The sequence below is a fragment of the Microtus ochrogaster genome, unplaced genomic scaffold, assembly GCF_000317375.1.
Source record: "Microtus ochrogaster isolate Prairie Vole_2 unplaced genomic scaffold, MicOch1.0 UNK2, whole genome shotgun sequence".
Classification (NCBI taxonomy): domain Eukaryota; kingdom Metazoa; phylum Chordata; class Mammalia; order Rodentia; family Cricetidae; genus Microtus; species Microtus ochrogaster.
This window is the reverse complement of record NW_004949100.1, coordinates 14,242,557-14,268,991: the sequence shown is the minus strand read 5'-3', so window position 1 is coordinate 14,268,991 and position 26,435 is coordinate 14,242,557. Positions and strand designations below refer to the sequence as shown.

The window sequence follows — 26,435 nt, the reverse complement described above, 5'->3', positions numbered from 1 at the left end:
ATCTCTGTGAGTTCGAGGCCAGCCTGGTCTACAAGAGCTAGTTCCAGGACAGGAACCAAAAGCTACGGAGAAACCCTATCTCAAAAATCCAGAAAAAGAAAAAAGAAAAAAATATCAGGAGTCAAATATTGGGTAAGAACCTCAAAGATCAGAGAAGCAGGGAACAGCCTCCAGTTGCTTCCTACCTCTTGTGTTCCTCCATACAAAAAGGCCAAGATATGCTCTTAGCCCAGCCCTACTACCTGCTGTTTCCTCTCTGTCTATATTCCTTCAAACTTCTATGATTAATTTTGGTCAGCAAGTGGCTGGCTTTGCTCTGACTCCAATCAATCTTTATGTGACAAAACAAAATCAAATTATCACACAACAATATTTGCTATTTTTCACAGCTATATTTAAACATTTTTATTGGTGTTGCAAAATCATGGTTTGATCTTTTTATTTTTTTCTGATTGAAAGGGTTTTTTTGTTTGTTTTTTTACATATGATGAGATACGCCTGACTTTCTAAATCTCTTTCTTTCTGCCTCTGCCAGGGTCTAGCTACAATAAACAAAGCAACTATGAATACAGTTGAGCAACGTAAGAGTTTGCAGTGGCTTGCTCTTTCTCTTTCTGATCTTTCAGCATTTGCCCCAATATCTGGCACCTGATTTTTATTATTAAGACCTATTAGAATTCATGCAGTAGTTCAAAGCATAGCGGTCATGAATTCAAATGTCATCTTGGTGGAATTTTCCTTTGATGAGTGTGAAGTGTCCTTCCTTATCTCTTTTGATTAATTTTGGTTTGAGGTTTTCATTTTGAATAGTTGCCCCAGTTTGCTTATTAGGTCTGTTTTCTCTTAAAATATGTTTCTAACCATTTACTCTAAGATAATATCTGTCTTTGATCATTTTGTGTGTTTCTTGTATGCAGCTGAAGGTTGGATCCTGTTTACTCATCCATTCTGTAATTCTGTCTCTTTTTATTGGGAAATTGAATGCATTGATATTGAGAGTTATCAATTACCAATGAATGCTAATTCCTGCTATTTCATTGTTGGTATCGGTGACAGTGTGTTTGTGTGTGTGTGTGTGTGTGTGTGTATGTGTGCATGCACGCATGTGCGTGTGCATGTGTGTGAGTGCATTCTTCCTTTCCGTTTGTTTTTCTGGTGCAAAATTATTTATTTCTTGTATTTTCTTGGGCAAAGTTAAAGTCCTTGGGTTAAAATTTTTCTTGTAGGACCTTCTGTAGTGCTGGATTTGTAGGTAATATTCAAATTTGACTTGATCATAGAATATCTTGTTTTTTTCCTCTATGCTGATTGAAAGTTTTTCTGGATATATTAGTCTGGGTTGGCATTAAAGTCTCCAAGACATCTATGCAGGCTGTTCTGTCTTTTAGAGTCTCCTTTACAAAGTCATGTGTAGTTGTAATAGGTCAGCCTTTACGTGTTATTTGGCCTTTTGCTCTTGCAGCTTTTAAAAATTCCTTTGTACTGCATGCTTTGTGTTTTGATTATTACATCACCAGGGGACTTTTTTCTTCTTCTAATTTATTTGATGTTCTGTAAGCTTCTTGTATCTTTATAGGTATGTCTTTCTTTAAGTTAGGAAAATTTACTTGTATAATTTTGTAGCTAGCCAGGCGATGGTGGTGCATGTCTTTAATCCCAGCACTCGGGAGGCAGAGGCAGGCGGATCTCTGTGAGTTCGAGACCAGCCTGGTCTACAGAGCTAGTTCCAGGACAGGCTCCAAAGCCACAGAGAAACCCTGTCTCGAAAAACCAAAAAAAAAAAAAAATTTGTAGCTAATATTTCCAGGGTTTTTAAGATGGGATTATTCTTCTACTTCAGTTCCTATTATTATAATGCTTGGTATTTTCACAGTGTCTCTGATTTCCTGTGTTTTTATTTTTCTCTTTAGATTTTAGAAACTTTTTTACTTTTAACATTTTTTGAATGGTGTATATATTTCTTCTATAACATCTTCAACCCCTGAGTTTCTCTCTTCTGTCTCTTGTATTGTTAGTGTCCTCGATTCTATAGTTACTGTCTCCTTGCCTAGATTTTTTTCATTTCTAGAATACCTTCAGTGTGTTTTCCTATTTTATTCTTTTTCCATTTTCAGTACTTAAACAATTTATTTCCTTCAATCATTTGCTTGATAATTTTTTTGTTGTTTTATTTTATTTTTCTTAACTTTCTTTAATAAATTTATTGATTTCTTGCCACTTTTTTGGCTGGATTTTCCTCTAATTCTTTAAGGGATTTATTCATTTTTAATTGTCTCTCCTCTTCATCTCCATAAAGTTGGTACTCAGTTTGTTTTCTTGCATGTCAGTTGTTTTAGAATATTTAGGGCTTGCTGTATTAGGATAGCTGTCCTCTGGTGGTGACATATTGATCTGGCTATTCTTGATAATCTTATACTAGCACCTAGAAATCTGGGTTTGGGGTGGTTACAGGTCTAGGTGCTGAATTCTGAGTTTGTCTATGCTCCATGAGTGTTTTGCCTCTGCTTTCAGATCTTTTTCTATCAGCATAGTGGATGAATCTGAATCTACTTATATGCTAAGAACTCTCTGGGGACCTCTGTCTCCACACTCTGTACCCTGCCACCCAGGCCACACTCTTCTGGGATTTCCAGTCCCCTCTCCCCTGCCGAGCCTTAGCTCTGGTACTGCTGCGAAAGGAAGTTTTCCACTAAGTCTCTATCATTGTGTTTGGCTACAAACCTGGGATGAGAATTGAGATAAAGACCTGCTAGCTCACAGAGGCAGAAGAGCAACCAGCTGGCCTTCCATTTTGGCAAGAGACCCAGCAAGTGAGTGTTGTTCCAGCCATCCCAAACAGAAAAGATCATGAAACTCCAGGTTCCTCCCTAACTTCTTCCTGTAGTTTTCTCTACCTGTCTTCCTGTATCCTCTATACCCTCTATGGTTAATTCCTGTCAACTAGCTGTTGCACCTGCCCACTGATCCAAGGCTGATTTTCTTAACACAGCCCTGCGTTTCACAGTGTAATAAAATATCTTACAACAGTTTCCTCTTTCCCTCTGATTTTCTTACTGGACTAGACTACAATTGAGCAGGCAATCACCACCCAAGTTGGCCGCTGGATTTCTGGTGACTCTGGTCACTTTTGATCAAGCAGGAGTTCTCTATACTTGGGACTTGACAAAGTGATGAGGAGGGGTGGGGAACTGGAGTGGGGGTACTGACATTCAGCCTACCTGACATTTTGGCAGATAGCATGACCTCTGGTCAAGCAAGAGGTGTGTCTGGGTTTCTTGATGTCTATCAATTTAACATATTAAGTTCTGATTCTGACTTTTTTCAAATTATGTGTACAAGTGTGTTTTCCTGTGTAGGGATATTTATGTATGACTGTGGGTATACACAGTATCCAGAAAAAGGTATCTTGGATATTGGGCTTTGAAAATTATTATTTTTATGTTCATCCAGACATAAAATTGTCAATTATTTTAAACAAAAAGAACTAATGGTTTTCAAAATGTGTTTCTAAACACTTATTATAAAAATAATTAAATTTATCGAAGCTAGAGAGATGGCCCAATGTTTAAGAGCACTGGCTGCTCTTCAAAAGGAACCATATTCAGTTCTCACTACCTATATTGCAGCTCAAAATTTTCATTCTACTATGACCATTCTCATGAGATAAATCCCATTCTGTTTACTTTGGATTTTCTATATCCATAAGCCTTTATATAGAACTGGGTTCATTGTTCAAATTTCTCAATTATGCCTCAGCTTTCTAATCACATGATACATATTTTCCATTTGGGAGATGGAGAAACATACCTGCTAACTGTTACTCCTCAAAGAATGAAAATACTATCTATTCTCATTAAAAACTGTCTGTAAAATGAGAGTTTTCATTTACCCCAGAATGCACATAGATATTTAGACAAATTAATTTTTTGTTTGTTTTTGTTTTTCATATATTATATTTTGATCATGTTTTTCCACTCTCTCAATTGTTCCCATATCCCCTCTACTTTTTTCTTTTTTTTATTTTTTTATTTTATTTTTTTAGTATTTAGAATTAATTTTAGGACATCATGAATCATAGGAAATTAAGCCTTTAAAGTAATAAAATGACCCTGAAAATTGTTGAAGAATATGACTTTTGGGGGTTTCAGAATGGGATAATATTTTACTTTCATTTTTTTTTTCTCTATTAGATGAAGCGTAGTTCCAGGAGGTTCTGAATTTCTACAGAGTAGAAATGACAAGTCCAGACATCAACCTGAGCAGTCTTCCACCAGTGCAACTTCCAAAAGACATCCACACATGTTAGTATTCATCAGAAAATGGAAAATTAGGGTGGCCCTCAAACCTGCAAAGACAAAGAAATTTGATAGTACAATTGAAAATTCTGTTTTGAGAAGTGATTTCTATGAAGTGGACTTTAATATGGAAGTATATAATTTTCTTTTCCCAATGCATACAATCTTCTTTTCCTACTTTAAATAACACTTCTTTCTACTTGAAAAGCAAACAATAAATGAATGGTTCAGTTTTTCCTGTTTTCTCTAATACTGAACATAGAGAATAGGAAGAATCAAATGCTCAAACATGTATCTATCAACAAAAGGAAATAGGGCCTAAGAAAGAAGAGTCAGCCATTGAAAACACTGGCTATTCTCCAAAAAAAAAATCAGGTTTTAGTCACAGCATCCAAAAGCTGGCTCACAAACATTTTAACTCAAGTTTCTGGGAAACCTATGCCATCCTCTGGTGTATATGCCTCCAGGAATACATGTGATACATAGATATTCACATAGCCAAACCCATATGATTAAAAAAAGTTAAATAACAAACAAGAAATATATATATATATATATATATATATATATATATATATATCCATTTGTATTAACAGCTGTCAAGGAGTTCTAGAAGGTACCATTTGTCTGGACCAGTCTCTTCATTACTTACAACAGGTCCTAGATGGTATAGATGTTAGAGTGGGCCAACCCAAGGCCTGAATATGTGAATCTGGGTGGTAGCTAAATTGGTCAGTCCAGACTCCCAGGGCACATGGGATTTCCATGGTTCAGGGTGGCCTCAGGATATCCAAGAGAAGTTTCAGTGAGGATCCCGTGAGATGGTGTGCTAGAAACAGAGGCATTGAACCAGACCAAAGACTCATTGCAATAAACATTTGTTAGCAAAGCTGATTGGACAAAGGGGTATACTATGTGATGAATTGCTCATAATGGCCTATAACAAATGAAGAGGTATTGAAGATGGTAGTAGTTTGAATGTACTTGGCCCCATAATTATAAAGGGAGTGATACTATTAGGATGTATGTCTTTGTCTTATGGTGATGTGGGAGTGTAGTATATCAATCTGTTGATTTCATTGGTTAAGTAATAAAGAAACTGCTTGGCTGGCCCTCATAGGTTAAAACATAGGTGGGAGGAGTAAACAGAACAGAATGCTGGGAGGAAGAGGAAGTGAGCTCAGACTCGACAGCTCTGCTCTGGAGCAGAGATGACATGCTCCCATCTCCATGGCGGACGCTAGAGCTCTGCTCTCTGAGGCACATACAATGAAGCTCCGACCCAGGATGGACGTAGGCTAGAATCTCCCTGGTAAGCCACCTCGTGGGCTACACTAGAAATGGGCTAGTCCAGGTGTGAGAGTTAGCCGAGAAGAGGCTAGATAGGAATGGGCCAAGCAGTGTTTAAAAGAATACAGTGTCCATGTAATTATTTCGGGGCATAAGCTAGCCAGGCGGCCGGGGTGCTGGGGATGCAGCCCCGCCGCTCCTTTTACTACACTATGGGCACACACCTATGGAGAAAGAGTGTCACTGTAGTGGCAGGCTTTGTGATTTCCTATGCTGAGGATACTGCTCAGTCTCACAGTTGATGTCCTGTGCTTGCAAGGTATACCAATCTCAGCTCCAGTACTATATCTGCATGTATGCCACCATTCTTCTGTCATGATGATACTAGACTGAACCTCTGAAAGTGTAAATCACCCCCTCAATTAAATATTGTCTTATTGTTACAGAAATAACAACCCAAACTAAGTTGGTAGCAGGAGTGGAGTATTGCTATGATATACTAGGAGATGGTTTTTGTTTGGAGTAATATGGACTTTAAGAGTTTGGGTCTCTGATCCTACTGCACATAATGGCTTTGTGGGAGCCTAGGCATCTTGGATGCTCACCTTACTAGAAATGGATGGAGGTGGGGGTTCCTTGGAATTCCCACAGGGCAGGGAACCCTGATTGCTCTTCGGCCTGAGGAGGGAGGGGGGCTTGATTGGGGGAGGGGGAGGGAAATGGGAGGCGGTGGTGGGGAAGAGACAGAGATCTTTAATAAATAAATAAATTAAAAAAGAGTTTGGGTTAGGAAATAAATGAAATGCTTTGAGCACTACTCAATGATTGATACTAGTAGAAGCATGAAAGACAGTGCTGCTCAAGGTGATTTGATGGACTGTGAGGACCACAGGTTTCAAAGGAGAACAACAACATGGCACCAGTAAAATATAGTGACCCTACAACAGCAACACTTGGACAACGAAATATAGTTCTAGCAGAAGAATATGACCCAAAAAATTAACTTCAGGAGAATGCTTGAGACTCTCAAAGAGGAAATTAGCAATTCCCTCAAAAAAAAATGAAGAAAAGGACAAAAAATTGGAAGACATCAGCAAATCCTTTAAAGAAAACCAAGAAAAAGCAATCAAACATATTAAAGAAACTATTCAAGACTTGAAAACTGAAATAGAGACAATAAAGAAAAAGCAAGATAAAGGGAATATAGAAACGGAAATCATGAGAAAATGATAAGGAACTACAAATACAAACATAAATAGCAGAATACAAGAGATGGAAGAGAGAATTTCAAGCACTGAAGATACAATGGAAGAAATAGACTCTTCAGTCAAAGAAAACATTAAATATAACAAAAGCTTAACACAAAATATCCAGGAAATATGGGACATCATGAAAAGACCAATCCTAAGAATAATAGATATAGAAGAAAAAGTTCAACTCAAAAGCACAGAAAATATATTTAACAAAATCATAGAAGAAAACTTTCTCAACCTTAAGAAAGATATGCCTGTGAAGATACAAAAAGCTTACAGAACACCAAATAGACTGGATCTAAACAAAAAAGACCCCTTACAACATAATCAAAACACTAAACATACAGAATATGGAAAGAATATTAAAAGCTGCAAAGGTAAAAGGCCAAGTAACATAAAAAGGCAGACATATCAGATTTACAACTGATTTCTCAATGGACACATGAAAGCCAATAGGTCCTGTTCCTGTTTAAGCATTATTCAGACACTTAAGACTATGGATGGAAGTTCAGACTATTGTACCCAGCAAAACTTTCAATAACCATAGAAGTACAAAACAAGATATTCCATGGCAGAACCATATTTACCCAATATCTTGCCACAAACCCAACCTACACAAAGTACTATAAGGAAAACTCCAACTCAAGGGAATTGGCTACATCCACAAAAACAGAGACAATTGAATTGATGATCTCATAGCAGAAAATTCCAAAGGGAAAAAAACATACAAAATAATATCACCATTAAGGAAAACTAAATTAACAGGAGATGGCAATCACTGGTCATTAATATCCCTTAATATGAATTGATTCAGCTCACCTATAAAGAGACACAGGCTAACAGATTTGATATGAAAACATAATCCATCCTTTTGCTGCATACAAGAAATACACCTCAACCTCAGAGACAGACATCACCTCAAAGTAAAGGGTTGGGAAAAAATTTTCCAATCAAATGGACCTAAGAAACTAGCTGGTGCAGCTCTCCTAATATCTAACAAAATAGACTTTAAACTAACATCAATCAAAAAAGAAAAAGTAAAATGATATTTCATATCTTCAAAGGAAAAATCCATAAAGAGGAAATCTCAAAACTGAACCTTTATGCCCCAAGTACATGGGCTTCATCATATGTAAAAGAAATACTTCTAAAGCTTAAATCATACATTAAACCCTACACACTAATAGTGGGAGACTTCAGTATTCCACTCTCACCACTAGACAGGTCAATGAGACAAAAAATTAAGAGGAAAATATAGGAATTAACAGATGTTATAACTCAAATGGACTTACCAGACATCTATGTTATATTCCATCCAAACAAAAAAGAATGTAACTGGTGTAGGAGGTCCTTATGTTTATGTGTTGCTCTTATTGGTTACTGAATAAAGAAACTGCCTTGGACTATTGATAGGGTAGAACTTAGGTAGGTTGAGCAAACTGGACTGAATGCTGGGAAAAGGAATGCAGAGAGGGAGAATCCATGGATCCGCTGCCTGAGACAGACACTGGGAACTTTAGCTGGTAAGCCACAGTCTTGTGGCAATACACGAATTAATACAAATGGGTTAAATTCATATGAGTTGGCCAATTAGAAGCTAGAAGTAAGCAGTGTTTGAATTAACACAGTTTCTGTACGGTTATTTTGGTTCTAGGCAGCCAGTATGAACAAGCGCCTTCTCCAACATATACCTTCTTCTTAGCACCTCATACCATCTTTTCAAAAATTAACCACATACTTGGTAACAAAACAAACCAGAACAGATACAAAAAAAATTGAATAACCCTATGTATCTTATCAGATCACCGTGGCTTAATATTATAAATCAACAACAACACTAATTCCACAAAGCCCTCAAACACATGGAAATTAAAAAATGCTCGCCTGAAGCATCAATGGGTCAAGGAAGTAATAAAAGAATAACTTAAAGACTTCCTAAAATTTAATGAAAATGACCACACAAAATACCCAAATTTGTGGGACACAATGAAAACAATGTTAAGAGGAAAGTTTATAGCACTAAATGCATACATAAAGAAGCTGAAAAAATCCCACACTAGTGAATTAAGAGAACATTTGAAACTTTAGAACAAAAACAAGCAAACTCACACAAGAGAACTAGATGCCAGGAAATAGTCAAATTGAGAGCTGAGATAAACAAAATAGAAAGAAAGAAAGCAATGCAGAGAATCAATGAGACAAAGAATTGGTTCTTTGAGAAAAATCAAAAGAATAGACTAACCTTTATCCAAAGTAACCAAAAGGCAGAGAGAAAATATCCAAATGAACAATATCAGAAATGAAACATGGGATGTAACAACAGACACTTAGGAAATACAGAGGAACATCAGCTCATATTTGAAAAACCTATACTCCACAAATTTGGATAACTTTTAGGAAATAGACACCTTTCTAGATAAACATTACTTACCAAAATGAAATCAAGACCATATAAACAAATTAAACAGACCTATAACTGCTAAAGATATAGAAACAGTCATCAAAAGTCTCCCAACCAAAAAAAGTCCATGACTAGATGGTTTCAGCTCAGAATTCTACAAGATTTTCAATAAAGAACTAGTACCAATACTTCTCAAATTGTTCCATACAATAGAAACAGAAGCAACATTGTCAAACTCATCTTATGAGGCTATAATTACCCAGATATGCAAGCCACATAAAGACATTACTAAGAAAGAGAATTACAGACCAATATTACCATGAAAAGTGATGCAAATATACTAAATAAAATACTGGCAAATCGAATCCAAGAACACATCAGAGCCATCATCTACCATGATTAAGTTGGCTTCATCCTAGACATGCAGGAATGGTTCAACATACAAAAATCTGTCAACGTAATCCACCATATAAATACACTAAAAAATAAAAACCACATGATCATCTCATTAGATGCCAAAAAGCTTTCAACGAAATACAACATCCCTTCATGATAAAGGTCTTGGAGAGAGCAGGGATACAAGGAACAAAATAAACAAAATAAAGGCATTATACAGGAAGCCAACAGCCAACATCAAACTAAATGGAGAGAAACTCCCAACGATCCCACTGAAACCAGAAATAAGACAATTTTCCACTCTCTCCATATCTATTCAATATATTTATTGAGGTCCTAGCTAGAGCAATAAGAGAGCAAAAGGAGATTAAGGGGATGCAAATCAGAGAAGAAGAAGTCAAATTCTTACTATTTGCTAATGATATGATAATTTACATAAGTGACCCTAAAAATTCTACCAAGGAACTACTACAACTCATAAGCACTTTCAGTAATGTAGCAGGATACAAGATTAACTCAAAAAACCCAGTAGCCCTCCGGTACACAGATGATAAATGGGCTGAGAAAGAAATCAGAGAAACATCACACTTCACAAATAGAATAAAATATCTCGGAGTAACTCTAACTAAACAAGTGGAAGACTTGTATGACAAGAACTTTAAATCTTTGAAGGAAGAAATTGAAGAAGACATCAGAAAGTGGAAAGATCTCCCATGCTCTTTGGTAGGTATAATTAACATAGTAAAAATGGCAATTTTACCAAAAAGCAATCTATAGATTCAGTGCAATGTCCATCAAAATTCTTCACAGACCTTGAAGGAATGGTACTCAACTTCATATGGAAAAGCAGAATGCCCAGGATAGCCAAAACAATTCTGTACAATAAAAGAACATCTGAAGGCATCACAATCCCTCACTTCAAACTCTACTACAGAGCTACAGTACTGAAAACAGCCTGGTGTTGGTATAAAGACAGGAGAATCAATGGAACTGAATCAAAGACCCAAGCATTAATCCACACTCCTTCAAACACCTGATTTTTGACAAAGAAGCACAAAATATCAAATGGAAAAAAGAACACATATGTAACAAATTGTGCTGGCATAACTGGATATCAACATGTAGAAGAATGAAAATTAATCCATATTTATCACCACACACAAAACCCAAGTCTAAATGGATCAAAGACCTCAACAGAAAGCCAGCCACACTGAACCTCATAGAAGAGAAAGTAGGAAGTAGACTTGAATGCATCGGCACAAGAGAGAACTTTCTAAATATAACCCCAGTAGCACAGACACTGAGAAAAATACTTAATAAATGGGGCCTCCTAAAACTGAAAAGCTTCTGTAAGGCAAAGACATGTTCAACAAGACAAAATGACAGCCTACAGAGGGGGAAAGATTTTTTCCCACCCGACATCAGACAGAGGTCTGAACCTCAAAGTATATAGAGAACTCAAGAAATTGGTCATTAAAAGAACAAATAATCCTGTAAAAAAAGTGGAGTATAGACCTAAGCAGAGAACTGTCAACAGAGGAATCTAAAATGGCTCAAAGACATTTAAGAAAATGCTCAACAATCTTAGTCATCAGAGAAATGCAAATCAAAACAACTCTGTGATTCTAGCTTACACCTGCAAGAATGACCAAGATCAAAAATATAGATGACAACTTATGTTGGAGAGGTTGTTAGGTAAAGGGAACACTCCTGTGTTGTTGGTGGGAGTGCAAGCTGGTGCAGCCCCATTGGATATCAGTATGGTGATTTCTCAGAAAATTAGGAAACAACCTTCCTCCAGACACAGCAATACCACTTTTGGGTATATATCCAAAGGATGCTCAATCGTACCACAAGGATATGTGCTCAACTATGTTCATAGAAGCATTGTTTGTCATAGCCAGAACCTGGAAGCAGTCTAAATGCCCCTCTATTGAAGAATGGATAAAGAAAATATGGTACATTTCCACAATGGAGTACTACACAGCAGAAAAAAATAATGACATCTGGAAATTTCATCCAAATGAATGGAGCTAAAAAACATCATATGGAGTGAGGTAACCCAGATCCAGGAAGACATTATCATATTTATTTACTCATAAGTGGTTTTTAAACATAAAGCAATGAAAACTAGCCCATAAATCACAATCCCAGAGAATCTAGACAACAATGAGGACACTAAAGGAGACATATATGGATACAATTTACATGGGATTAGAAAAAGACAAGATCTCCTGAGTAAACTGTGAGCATGGAGACCATGTAAGAGGGTTGAAGGGGAGGGGAGAGGCAGGGAATAGAACAGAGAAAAATGTAGAGCTCAATAAAATCAATTAAAAAAACACACAGAATGAAAGGGAATGAAAAAATAAGAAAATATTTTTATTTTGTGGGCACTGCAAGATTGAAAGGACGATATAGGGTGACTGGGATATTAGAGGAATTAAGGTGCATATTGTTAAATTCTCAAATAATCAATAAAAAATCATATTAAAAATTCTCAAGGAAAGAAGAAATGTACTACATTTTTGAAAATATGTAACCAAGATACATACTCTATAGTAAAAAGTAGTTGAGGGATGATGAGATTGTTTATTTTGATAAGGAATGAGCTACAAATTGATGACCTATATATTATGTGACATATAGAACAGAATGTTAGAACTTATGGATCCCTATTTATTCCCCCCACTTTCAAACAAATTAATAAATGTAATTATTTAAAAATATTTGGGGAGATATAGATTTCTGATTTTTAATTTTTTTCTTTTTAAAATTACGTTACTCTTCATTATTTCCTAGGCTCTCATTGATTCTGAGAACTATTGAAAGATCATTAACCCACTGGTTTGTGTCACCTTAGTATCTCTATGGGATTTCTGAGTGTGTGAATGAGTGAGTCTCTGATTCTTGTGCTTCCTCTAGAGATTCTTTTCCTCTGTTGGGATTCCTTTTCTAGCCTTGATGTGAAGATTTTTGCTTTATCTTACTATGTTTTATTTTGTCATGTTTGGCTGTTATCACTTAGAAGCCAATTTTCTAATAAAAGAGAGAAATGGAGTAGATTCAGAAGGCAGGCAGGTGAAGAGGAACTAAAAAGAATAGAATGAAGGGAATCTATAATCAGGACATAGGGGATGAAAAAAGAATTTATTTTTAAGAGAAGGAAAAATAATGTTTTAATTAAATAAAAATACAAAGTCCATTGTCATAGTAATACTATATGATCAGTCACAAATAAATGTGGATGTTAAATTCACAATTAAAATTTTTCTAAATAATTTTGATATAGAAAAATAGATGGAATAATAGTATGATATATATATATATACATACATATACATTACTTTGGAATGTGCATTATCCAATTTAAAAGTGTTAAGTGAACTTGTAACTTACCATTTCACTTTAAGATATATTGCCTTAAATGAAATGTTTACTACACTGACATTTTCTTTCAATCTTATAATTGATCAACTATTCATTTATTTCCTCTTAATTAAAATATAGTGGTTTTTGGTTCAGTAATAGAAACAATATTTGCCCAAAACAAAATCTTACACATAAAAAATAACCACAAATCACAATAACAAAATAAACACACAAGTTCTAAAGAGTTAAAAGATTACTCATCAAAGATAATAACATAAATAATAGTTCTGTCTCTATCTAATACATACTAATTTATTCATTTTCAGTATACTGTTAAAAACAAACTATCTAGAATTGTTATTGCAAGCAAATTTTTCATTGTGCTTATAATTTTCACACAATACCACATTATTAATCTTGAATAATTACCCCACAGGAATGAATACATTTTCCTTCATATATAATCCATCTTGTCTTGCTCCCAAGGTCCAAATGAGGAGCAGAAGGAGGGAGAACATGAGCAAGGAAATCAAGACCGCGAGGGGGGCACCCACCCACTGAGACAGTGGGGTTGATCTAATGGGAACTTACCAAGGCCAGCTGGACTGGGACTGAAAAAGCATGGGATAAAACCGGACTCTCTGAACATGGTGGACAATGAGGGCTGATGAGAAGCCAAGGACAATGGCACTGCATGTACTGGCTTTGTGGGAGCCTAGCCAGTTTGGATGTTCACCTTTCTAGACCTGGATGGAGGGGAGAGGACCTTGGACTGCCCACAGGACAGGGAACCCTGACTGTTCTTTGGACTGGAGAAGGAGGGGGAGGGGAATGGTGCGTGGAGAGTGGGGGGAGGAGGGAAAGGGAGGCTGGGAGAAGGCAGAAATTTTTATTTTTATTTTTTATTGAAAAAATTTCCACCTCCTCCCCGTGTCCCATTTCCCTCCTCCTACTCCCACTCCTCTCCCCCTCCCCCCATTCCATTCCCCCTCTCTCTCCAGTTTTTTTTTTAATTTTTTAATAAAAAAAAAAAAACCAGCAGTTCTCAAGATAAAACTTTCAGCTCCTGAATAAAATCACATCAGAAAGAAATGAAGGTTTTCAAACTATTAAAAATCGTTAAGGTTCCTGAGCACAGTGAACAATTTCAGACGCAGGTGATGCATAGACTACAAGGTTAGTGGTCATATATTAAATAAGATTTGGATTTAATCAATTGCTGGAGAGAATGACATGTTGGCATGATGTTGATATTGTAAATGTTTCAACGGGCTCCTCAAACTGTCCAAAGTGCATGTTTGCAGGGCATACAGATTATTATCATGACAGGGCATTCAGCAGTGATGCAGGCTTGCCCTGCGTATTTTCTGAAACTGTACAAGTTTTCAGGTACAACAAATTAAATGGACCCTGGGTCTGCTTACTCTGCTTCTGTGAATAATGTCAGAATTCAGAACAGATTAGAATGAATTCCAAAAGTAATTTTCTAAATTCTGGGCTCTAATTGTCTCTGCATTCTTTATATTTATTGAGAGAATTTAATTTTTTTCTTTAAAGCTTATTTGAAAAATTTGTGATTTTTTTGTCATTATTTTCATTTTTTATAGACTTTTTTTTGAGCTCTACATTTTTCTCTGTTTCCCTCCCTGCCTGTCCCCTTCCCCCTTCAACCCTCCCCCAAAGTCCCCATGCTCCCAATTTACTCAGGAGATCTTGTAGTTTTCTACTTCCCATGTAGATTAGATCTATGTAAGTTTCTCTTACTGTCCTCATTGTTGTCTATGTATTCTGGGATTGTGGTTTGTAGGCTGGTTCTCTTTGCTTTATATTTAAAAACTACCTATGAGTGAGTACATGTGATTCTGTGTCTGCATTATCTCACTCAAAATAATGTTTTCTAGCTCCATCCATTTTCCTGAAAAATTCAAGATGTCATTTTTTTATCTGTTGTTTTTACTCCATTGTGTAAATGTACCACATTTTCCTTATCCATTCTTCAGTGAAGGAGCATTTAGGTTGTTTTCAGATTCTGGCTATGACAAACAAAGCTGCTATAAACATAGTTGAGCATATGTCCTTGTGGCATGATTGAGCACCTTTGATTTGTACCCAAAAGTGGTATTATTGATTCCCGAGGAAGGTTGTTTCCTAATTTTCTGAGAAATTGCCACACTGACATCCAAAGAGGCTATACCACCTTGCATTCCCACCAGCAATGCAGGAGTGTTCCCTTTACCCCACAACCTCTCCAGCATAATTTGTCATCAGTGTTTTTGATCTTGGCCATTCTTACAGGTGTAAGATGGAATTTGAGAGAACTTTAACAGCATTACTCTTGAAATAAACGGAGGAAAACATGTTGCAAGTTACTTACATCGGTGCAGCCACGTATCGCAGATTTCTGTTTAGGCCATCAAGTACTTTCATATCCTTTGGACTCAACTGGAATTCAAAAACCTACCATGCAGATAAGAAACATTTTTGCATATTTAGACTGTAATTTTGCCAACTTGCACACTGTAAATGCAACAGACTGAACTGTGATGACAAAAAAGTTGAAAAATCTCAGATCTCTCAAAATACAAAGTTATTCATCCAAACCCTCAAGTGAGAAACAAATGCAAGGGAGAGCATCACTCAAATTCCCTCCACATATTGAATCCATACACATATACAGACAAGAGAGTGTTAAATAGAAGGTGAGAATGGAAGAAATCTGATGTGATTTAAAGAAGAAATCATCATTGTTTAGATTATCTAAACTAGAAGTGCAATTTTCTAAATGTTTAACATAATTCAGTTGCTATCATTTGATAGTTTTATTTCCACACTGAAAAAAAGGCAATCAAATATAAGAATGCTAGTTTGAACACAGCTTAAATGGATATTCTATTATAAATGATGTTTTATAAATGAGTTAAGAACTGGTCTCAAGGTGATCACCTTTAATACAGTTTGGGCAGTTTAATCAACAAGATGATCATAACTGTTAATGTATGTAAACAAATGGATCCATAAATTATTGCTTTGATCTGAAAATCAACACCAAGAAAGAATTAGAGAATAAAAATATCAATCATACAGCAACTTAGTCATGTAATTGACAGAATGAATGCAAGATATCCTGAATATTTCAAAGTTGATGAAACAAAAATGCAATATCAAGAAATGCACAAAATTACATGTTTTCTATTTATAAATGAGACAGAATATAAGCAGTTACTTATTATGAAAATTATGGAAGTACATAAAATACCATCTATGTAACTGCAAATTCCAATAAAATGATCATGGTTTGGACAGAACAGTACTGCAAAAACCTCTTAGTCTCCAAAATAATGAAGAGATGTGAAAACAAATACCAACTTAATACTCTGGTTGGTAGTTAGAACGTGGATTATAAACTTTTTATTACAGAAAAAAACATAAATAACCAAGGCAAGCCAGGTGTGATGACACCTATCTATAACACCACCACTTGGATTGTAAAAGGCAAAACCTAGAAGTTCTTGGTCATTTTCAATTAAATTGCTAGCTTAAGGCCAGACTACTTCAAAAATGACAATCTCAAAGTAAACTACCATTAGGAAATACAAAATCATCCACAAAACCAAACTCAACCCAAACTTCAGAAAACTCCCTTGACATATAAAACACAATAAACTTAACTTCCTTAGATGTTTTAATTTTTTAAAACATTTTTTTCTCTAACTTTTCAGTAACACCACAAGGGAACAGCAGTCATTCATGAAAGCAATTGCATAGCTGGAGTCTCTTGTTCAGGATGTAGGCACATATTTATCAGAAAAAAAGATAAAATCACAACAAAAATAAGGAAATGTAAAAAAACAACAAATCATCAAGCTGTGTTTAAGTAAGAGGAGAAATAAGAAACATTTTCATTTGAGATAGCCAAACTAAATTTGCACTACCAAAAATATGTTAATTGACCACAAGGATGAGGACAGATGCATAGTCATAGATAGTGAATCTTATTATCCATTTTTAAATTGTACATATGCTTTGGTTAACACTTGAAATTACAAAATAGTAATTTTGGTGGATTATGAAAATGAGATGGAAAGAACAGAGGATGATGTTTTCAAAATAATAGAGAAGAATATGGGTGTGTTGCAAACAGGAATGTTTAACATCAATCAACCAAATAGAAAGTAATGAAGAATCTTAATATATAGAGAAGACATTTTTGCTTATGTTACTTAATGAAAATTTGAAAAGTACAGCATTTTTTTAGTAAAAAGCTTCAAAATCCACTTCAGAAACTGAGACCAATGGGTTTCCAGAATATGTAAACATAGTTAATGGATTCACAATAAGAATACAATAATGCCAGAGGAAGAGGGAGCCTCTCCCAGGGATGATCCTCCTAACTTGTTGTCCAATACAAAGTGATCTGCTCTGAAGCTATATATGTATCATCAAGAAAAATGGAGTCAGCATGTTTAATTTATACAATGGTACATGAAAACATATAAATACAGATATGTGTAACAATAACAATTTGGAAATAAGGGCCTATCAATTTGATAGTGGAGAGACATGGAGAAGTAGAGGTGGAGAACCCAAAAGCAGATGGCGAAAGAAAAAGGGAGAAGGAAAGTGGTGTGATTACATTTTAATTAAAATCTACAAAAATTATAAGAATGTCTGCTTCAAGTCTTCCAGTGCCTACTCTATTTTGTGAATATTGAGCCACTTGTACTAGGATATGGAAGAAGTTTTCCCATGTCTTGATACTTCCCTGGTTGTAGCGCACTTTGCCAGTTGAAGATGCCAGAAGTAATGGTATTCTTTGTCTAGATTAGAACACACTCATACATGATAGCCCTTTCTGAGAAGTCAGGAACTAAGTGGGAGTTGTGCAAAATAGTAAAGCCAAGGCTGGTTGGAAGAAGAATTAAGAAGTATTAAGAACAGAGATAGAAAACTATGTGGAAGAGAAACCAAGGAACTTCATACTGACGAGATAGGCTCCACTGCAAACAATGCAATCTATGACCCGACATGACAGAACACATCCCAGCACAGAAAGTCTCTTTGAGGTCAGAGGAGACATACAAAAAATCTAACGGCAAAAAAATCGCTTACATAAATGTTTTATATATGAAGTCCTTACAAAGAACAATTGCATGACTGCTTCAAATATGGAGCCCGTGCATTGAAATGGTTGATTCTTAAACTCATACAATTATTCATAATCAAAATAAATGATGACCTATTTGAAAAGAAAGCTACTCTATACGGGGTTTGAAAGGTGACAAAATTAAATTTAAAAGCCGGGCGGTGGTGGCGCACGCCTTTAATCCCAGCACTCGGGAGGCAGAGACAGGCGGATCTCTGTGAGTTTGAGACCAGCCTGGTCTACAGAGCTAGTTCCAGGACAGGCTCCAAAGCCACAGAGAAACCCTGTCTCGAAAAACCAAAAAAAAAAATTAAATTTAAAGAAGATAAATGCCTGCGTGTTAAAATAAATGTGTGTACAAGGAAACTACAAAATAGAACATAAATAATTTGAAGACCCGTTATCTGCACTAAGTCTATTTCATTTCAGAAGACAAAGGAACATTTCATTCACTTAAGGTTAATAGGTGCAATGCCATTGCAATGCTGAGAAGAAAAATCTGTCTTGAACCTAATTCTAATTCTATATTGCAACAAAAACTGAAGTATTGTTACAGATAAGGATAAACCCTTCAAATATACATAAGACACGGGCATGGAAAAGCAAATAGAAGAACTAGGGTGATATAGAATCAAGAGTTGCCAAAGTACATTGGGGTGAATCGGGGTGAATCAGTGTGGACAATTTTGAAGCTCACAGTCTAACTCAGCACCTGGATGTTCTCTTTGACTCGCTTTTCTGTGAGAGTGCTGCTGAGGGCCACAAGCCCACGCTGTATCTGGTAGCGAAGGGCAATCAAGGCTGGAGTTTGATTGTATTTCTTTGCCATGGAATGAAGAACTGGTTCATCCAAGAGAACCGGGGAGCTCGGGTCCACCCTGGAATGAAATACAGCTAGGCTAAATCCCTCAATCTATAACATGTAAAGAAGTTTCAAATATACATGAAGGTAACCATAGACATTGCGGCTTCTCAAGTGTGTTCCTGTACCAGTAACATTAATACCATTTTTCATTCTATAAAAAATTCTATAATAAAAATTATTCCTGCTACCAGATTGCATGAGTTTGAATTTAGAATTATGGGACTAAAGGTATGCCAGCACAATTGTTAATATATGTTTAATTTTTAATGACCTCATTACCATCCTGTATATCGTTGTGTTCCCAGGACACCATAGGCAACCAGTACAATATTATTTGACTTGCAGAAATCAAGAAGTTTCATTTGGTTGAGATAAGGATGGCATTCTACCTGCAGATGAATGAATAAAGATACCATAATATATAAAATCCCACATTGATATAAAGAAAGGTGTTAAAATACAATAAACTAAATTTGGAAAACTTGTGTAATAAATTATGAATTGACTATAACAACACCAAGACTTAAGCATATAGCACCCTACCCATTCTGGTACAAGAAACCTTGATTAATTGCAGTGGATTAGTAAAAACATGAAAATAAAAGTTCCTGCCTGGGAAGTAGAAGGGTTCTGCAGCATGAGAGTTGGAAAACAAAACAATAAACAATAATTGGGGGACTTTAACCAAGGAACATATATAAATTTTCTTTTTTTAATTCAAACATTTTATTTTTTGCTTTATAAATAATGCCATTCAAAATTTCCACCTCCTCCCATTTTGCTCCCACTCCCCTCTCCCCCTCCACCATCCCCCTTCAGTCCTAAGAGAGGGTAGGGTACCCTGCCCGGTGGGAAGTCCAAGGTCCTCCCCCCTCCATTCAGACCTAGGAAGGTGTGTATCCAAACAGACTAGGACCCAAAAAGCCAGTACATGCAGTACAATCAAATCCCAGTGCCATTATCATTGGCTTCTCAGTCAGCACCCATTGTCAGCCACATTCAGAGAGTCTGGTTTGATCACATGCTCATTCAGTGCCAGTCCAGCTGGCCTTCATGAGCTCCCCTTAGGTCAGTTACACCATCTCAGTGGGTGGACAAACCCCTTGCAGTCCTGACTTCCTTCCTTAGCAATCAGGGAAATGTAAATCAAAACAACTTTGAGATACCATCTTACACGTGTCAGAATGGCTAAAATCAAAAACACCAATGATAACCTATGCTGGAGAGGATGTGGAGTAAGAGGAACACTTATCCATTGCTGGTGGGAATGCAAACTTGTGCAACCACTTTGGAAATTAGTGTGGCGGTTTCTCAGGAAACTGGGAGTCAACCTACCTCAGGATCCAGCAACTCCACTCTTGGGAATATACCCAAGAGATGCCCAATCTTACTACAAAAGCGTTTGTTCAACTATATCCATAGCAGCACTATTTGTAATAGCCAGAACCATGAAGGCTTCACAGAGAAAAACAAAACCAACTGTCGTAAATATCCTATGTGTAAACACTCTGACCTTAGCTTGTGTTCCTCCACATATAAAATGAATGCTGAAACCCATACCTATTAAGCAGTGGCAACAAGGGAAACAGGAGATGGAGAACAAGAGGTTGAGGATCCCCACCTCATTACACACAGGCTTGTACTTGAGCCCTGTCTTGTTCAGGATCATCTCCAGCTGCCTGCGGTTAAAGTTGGACACCCCAATGGATTTGGTCAGTCCTGCATCCTTACACTTCTCCAAGGCCTAAAGCAGAAAATGGAGTCACAAAGTATTTTATGTGGTTGTATAACCCTTTGATTCTATTATGTTAAAGTCATGCATGCTACCCCAGCTCTTAAACAGAACATTCCTTGGACATAACATCACTTTTTGACAAAGAAGACACACCCTACTCTCATGAATAAAACAGTGGCCTGATCTTTTCTCTCCCTGCATTCCCCCATGTGCTCTCTCTTTCTAGTACTCACTTCCCATGTGGCACAGAGATCCACTGTGTCAAATATTAATTTTCCATGTTCATCTACTGGGAAATCTTCTTCTCCTGGCTGGAATAGAAGCAAAAGTTAAAGTAACATCTCAAAAAAGGCATGTTTTCTACCAGTAGCCATGTTTCTAGGGAAAGGGAATGCTGAGAATTAAAACTCCATAATACTGATGGGTCATATTTAATGTAATTATATTTGTCATGTATTTTGAATGTTGAGTTATATAAAACGTCCTTAGGTGGTAAGATTCTATTTTTTCATGCCTATTATATGTGTTCCTAAATATTGTATCTCTGGGTCACTATGGGCTGTCCTCTAGACTTTCATAAATTTTTAGGGCTTTCCACATTGTAGACAACTATTTTTCCTTACTTCAATTCATTAGTTGCCCATAGTTTCTTGTCTAGTGTTGCAGCCTCATTAGATTTTCCCCTTCCACATTAACACGTCTACTGGTCCTTATTTGGGTCTACTTCATCGGCACGTTGGTAAGACTTCATGGGTATAGATTCCCTGGAATCTCTAGAAAATACAATCTCATAGGAAACCTCTATTTCTCTGAATCCTACCACCATCATAACTACAAACTACTCTAAATAATATATTTTTGTATATTCAAAAAACATACTTTCAGGGCCACTGGGTAATGCATGAGGTAAAGGTCCACATAGTCCAACTGAAATTTCCTCAATGACTGTTCCAAGGAAGATCTCACCAATTCTGGGCGAAGACAATTACACCAAACCTACAGTAGAAGGTGGAATTCAGATTGAATTAATATATTCTAGGAATTTTTCATTTACTTTACCTAATACTGACTTTTTCCTACTAATTTTAAATTGATGTGATCAGTGGGAATATTGCACTTCTTCCCAAAAGTCTTTTAGTCTGATCTAGCCATGTGCATCTCCTATGTTTACCATGAATTAATCTTGGAAATTACTCAAGACACAATATTTTAGTCAAGCAATAACAATGTTCACCATCAATATTATCTTTCACTGGATTTAAAATTCACAATGAGAGTCTAATATTCTTACTCAGTCTACTCAATATGAAATAGTTACTGGTGAAAGTATCTATATGTGTGTATTGTTTTGCTTATTCAGTATACACATATGGAGGCTTAATGTCATTCTTGTGTGCTTATCTGTCACTCTCTGTCTATGCATTTTTAATTTGCATAACCATAGGGAAAATATTTCCAACATTTTTTTGTATACTAGATTAGTTACATCTTGCTTAACAACCAAAATCTAATCTTATTTTCTCATATTACTAAAAGTATCTAAAATATTCAGAGCAATTAGAACTGCTAAAAAGTTATCCAGGAGATAAGCAAAGCTCCTGAATGTCTTCCATAATCCAGTTTACATCATAGTCCCATAAACCAAGTTGATGAAGAAGAGCCATCAAATCAAATCATATTCATGAATCTAAAGACAGCAATAATGAGCCAACCATTCCCTGTCAATAAACACTATCCACTGTAAGCACAAAGATAAAACAGTAAGTACAATTCACTAATAATTACTGATATAGTCATATGAACCTCTGTCCAAATATTATGGTTCATTTGTAGGTACATTATATAAACAGTACCTTGGATGTCAGAAATATATCTTCTCTCCTCACAGTGCCATCAGCAATCTCGCTTCGGATGACCTCTCCCACATAATCTTCAGTTTTATAAATAGAAGCAGAATCAAAATGACGGAAGCCAACATCTATAGCTATTTTGATGATCTCCTTAATCTTACTTTTGGGAAACTGAGGAGAACAAAAGATACCATTTACAGTTAGACATGCATGTATCAGAAAGTATTCAGGCATAAAATGTGACCTGTTCTGGTATCAACATTTCCACATTTCTTATGTCGTAAGGACTCCATCTAAGTTAATTGTGACATTTGTCTATCTAGTAACAAGGGAAAAGCATTCTGAGAACCTCTTCTATTCTTGAAAACCACAGTTTAGTCATCACCATAAGATGTCTCTACTAGCACCTAGGATCCAGGACTTAAACAGGGAATCATGAGAATATTTAAAAAATTTCCCAGGAAATGTGCTTCAATGGACATAAACATTAAATGTTGTGTAAGTAAATTTTCCCCAGCCCCAAGCCAAGTCCATAATACTGAGTTCTATGTTCCAAGAACTCAGCTATTCAGTGATTTCAGAAGAAAAAGAGCTGACTCCTTCCCTAATGATGACCACAAAAATCTAACAAAACCTTACAGTTTCAAAAAACAAAAGAAAACAAAAATAGACAATTGAAGAGAAACAACTGACTTCTCAGTCTGCCCTCTTCCCTATCCTTGGCTAGGAAAACAGAGCTGAAAAAACATCATCTGAGTCCTGTGAACTCGAGATACTGGGTAAGTGGGTCCCATGCCATGATGACAGTGTGGCCAAAACTTGAGAATCTCCTTTTCTGGCATCAAGTAAAACTTTCTTTGGGATGAAGCCTATTTGATCATAATGGATGATTGCTTTTATGTGTTCTTGGATTCAGTTTGCCAGTATTTTATTGAGAATTTTTACATTGATGTTCATGATTAAGATTGGTCTGTAATTCTCTTTCTTGGTTGTGTCTTTGTGTGGTTTTGGTATCAGAGTAACTGTAGCTTCATAAAAAGAGTTTGGCAATGACTCTTCTGTTTCTTTTATGTGGAACACATTAAGGAGTATAGTTATTAGCTCTTCTTGGAAGGTCTAGTAGAATTCTTTACTAAAACAATCTGGTCCTGGTTTTTTTTTAATTTTTATTTATTTATTTATTTTTGGTTGGGATGTTTTTGACGACAGCTTCTATTTCCTTGAAACTTATAGGGGGTACAGGTGGGGTGGGGGAAGGAAAAGGGAGAGAGAGAGAAAAGAAAGAAGGGAAGGATGGGGAGAGCTTGGGAGAGTGGGATGGATGAGATGAAGGAAGGAGAGATATGGGAGCAGCGAAAAAGATAATTAAGGGAGGCATTGTGGGGTTGGCAAGAGGCTTGGCTCTGGAGGGGTTCCCAGGTGGACCCTGAGCAGTGGAGGAGAGGGTGCCTGAACTGGCCTTGTCCCATAGTCAGACTGACGACTATCTTGGATATCACCATAGAACCTTCCTCTGCTCACAGATGGAGATAAAGACAAATCACATGGGAGCACTGGACTGAGCTCCCAAGGTCCAGTTAAAGAGCAGAAGGAGGAAGAATATGAACAAGGAAGTCAGGACCACGAGGGGTTGGTCCACCCACTGAGACAGTGTGTCTGAACTAATGGGAGCTCACCAAAGCCAGCTGGACTGGGACTGAACCTAGCATGGGATCAAACTGAACCCTCTGAATGTGGCTCACAATTGAGGCACACCGAGAAGCCAATGATAATGGCACTGGGATTTGTCTCTACTGCATGCACTGGTTTTTTGGGATCCTAGTCTATTTGGATGCATATCTTCCTAAGCCTGGATGGAGGGGGGAGTGCCTTGGACTTCCCACAGGGCAGGGTATCCTGCCCTCTCTTAGGACTGGAGGAAGAGGGGAGAGAGTGAGTGGGGGAGAGGGAGGGAAGTGAGAGGAGGGGAGGAAGTAGAAATTTTGATTCCTATTACTTATAAAGTAATAAAAAATTACCAGAAAAAGCTTTCTCTAGTTTTTGAAATAGTTTAAATTCTCATCTTTTGTTTCTTCTTACACAATTAATTCTTAAATAGTATTACACTGTGAATTTTCTATTAGCTTTCTCCCAGGAAAAACAGACAGAACTCATCAAATTTCCCAAACAGTGATTTCACGAAGTGAAGTTTAAATGGATACTGTTTAGAGGCTCTATTCAAAGACTTTCGTAGGCAGTTTGTACATAAACACGTGTCTTCACATGTCCCCATTTCCTGTCTCCAAATCAAAATATGTTTATGAGAGCCTCAGTGCTTGTTCCAATAGTAGGATTGCAATCTACATATTATGAAATCAGTGTTCTAATTTTTAATCAACAAAATTATGACACACAATGACACACCTGCTGCCTTCTCTAGACAACACCGTTTTCTTATTTTGAAACCTTAGGAGCTCCTAATCTTCTGCCTTTTATTCTACTTTCCTCCACACTTTAAACAACTCTTGTCATTGTTCTTTATCATTGGCCTTTGGACACTTCAAAAACATGTTATTACATTGAAATTATTCAACAGGTTAAGCACTATCAACAATTCTGATGACTTTTTTAAATCCCTGAGATTCACAAGGTGGAAGAGAAGTGACTTAAGTCTATTGATCTCTGTCCTCCACAATTGATCCATGGCAAATATGAACACACACACACGTGAGCGTGCGCACACAGAGAGAAGGGGGCAGGGAAAAGGAGGGGGGAATAAGAGAACAGAAAAGAAGAGGAGAGAAGGGAAAGGACAAAAAGAAAAAAACAAAATTTGAGCCTTCTATACCTAAAAGCCCATACCCTGTAATTAAAAGGTAACAGTCACTCAATGAAAGAGAGAATCTGTAGAAAACGAGGAACCATTCTACTCACAAAGCACTAGTGTTGAAATTGTGTGGATAATTCAAAACTAGCAAAAACCACATAATCCATTTCTTGAATGGGTAGCCTATCTGTGCAGATTTTTTTCCCAGAAGGTGAAATACATTGTAAATAAACATTTAAAGATTCTATAATCTTAATTTTCAGGTAGTGAAGCAGAAATAAATGGACATTAACAACAGGAAGCATGGCTCCAGGATAATCATCCGGCAGCCAGTGACCACACACTGTCTCTGAGCCATCTTTCTCTCTTACAGCTCATAGCTGTAGCCTGGGTAAGTAAGCATCCAGGAACCACAGCATTACCAGGAAGTGGTATAGTCATATAGTTTTACATTTATTCTGGTTCTATTTCTTCTAAACCCTCAGTACCCAGCATCACTGTTTTTACCTCTTCAGGTACAGCAGTTCCAAAGCCCAGCACAGGTATGAAGTGCCCATCATTCAGCTCAATATTTTGACATTTGGAGTTCATCTTCCGTCAAGTTTCAGGGTTAGTTGTGTCTGCTTGTTGTTGTCCTTCAGAGGTCATTAAGTAATGGGAGTTACTCCACTGCCTTCCAAATTAAATAGCAGTCTGTGACATGTGGGAGATCAGCTGACTTCCAACAGTGTGGATATAGCTGAAAACTAAGAATAGCCATCACAGGTGGTACAGCATGATCTTGAAGTAGATTGCTATCTTTCTGAGGAATTAACCCATCGATTTCCAAAGTGACTAAACAAATTTGCACTCCTACAAGTAACGAATGTGTGTTCTAATGAATAATGAAGTCAATTCTGTATCATTTGGTATAAATTCAGCAATTTCTATATGCAAAACAACTCTTTCTGTTTATCATCAATCAGTGACTATATTAAGAGGTTCTTTTTTTTAGTTCTTAAATCTTTTTCATTTTTTATTGCTTTATAA

The 26,435-nt window shown here is 36.6% G+C and overlaps 1 protein-coding gene across 1 annotated transcript; it reads right to left on the bottom strand.

Annotated features, from left to right (window-relative positions):
* Nucleotides 1–3,924: 3,924 nt before the first annotated feature.
* On the bottom strand, nt 3,925–26,064 carry LOC101999921 (aldo-keto reductase family 1 member C21-like). Its single transcript, XM_005365388.1, has 9 exons — nt 25,914–26,064; nt 22,604–22,771; nt 21,630–21,746; nt 20,984–21,061; nt 20,637–20,759; nt 19,295–19,404; nt 18,863–19,028; nt 15,382–15,464; nt 3,925–4,345 (listed from the first exon to the last, which is right to left on the bottom strand). Exons 1-9 carry the CDS (start codon nt 25,995–25,997, stop codon nt 4,303–4,305), a joined length of 972 nt encoding a protein of 323 aa, XP_005365445.1. The 5' UTR covers nt 25,998–26,064; the 3' UTR covers nt 3,925–4,302.
* Between the last annotated feature and the right edge of the window lie 371 nt (nt 26,065–26,435).

Coding starts and splice junctions, on each gene's coding strand:
- LOC101999921 (XM_005365388.1), bottom strand. CDS start 25,997: ATGAACTCCAAATGTCAAAATATTGAGCTGAATGATGGGCACTTCATA. Junction 21,747..22,603: donor ATATATTTCTGACATCCAAG/GTACTGTTTATA, acceptor CTTCTACTGTAG/GTTTGGTGTAATTGTCTTCG. Junction 20,760..20,983: donor ATCTCTGTGCCACATGGGAA/GTGAGTACTAGA, acceptor TTTCTGCTTTAG/GCCTTGGAGAAGTGTAAGGA.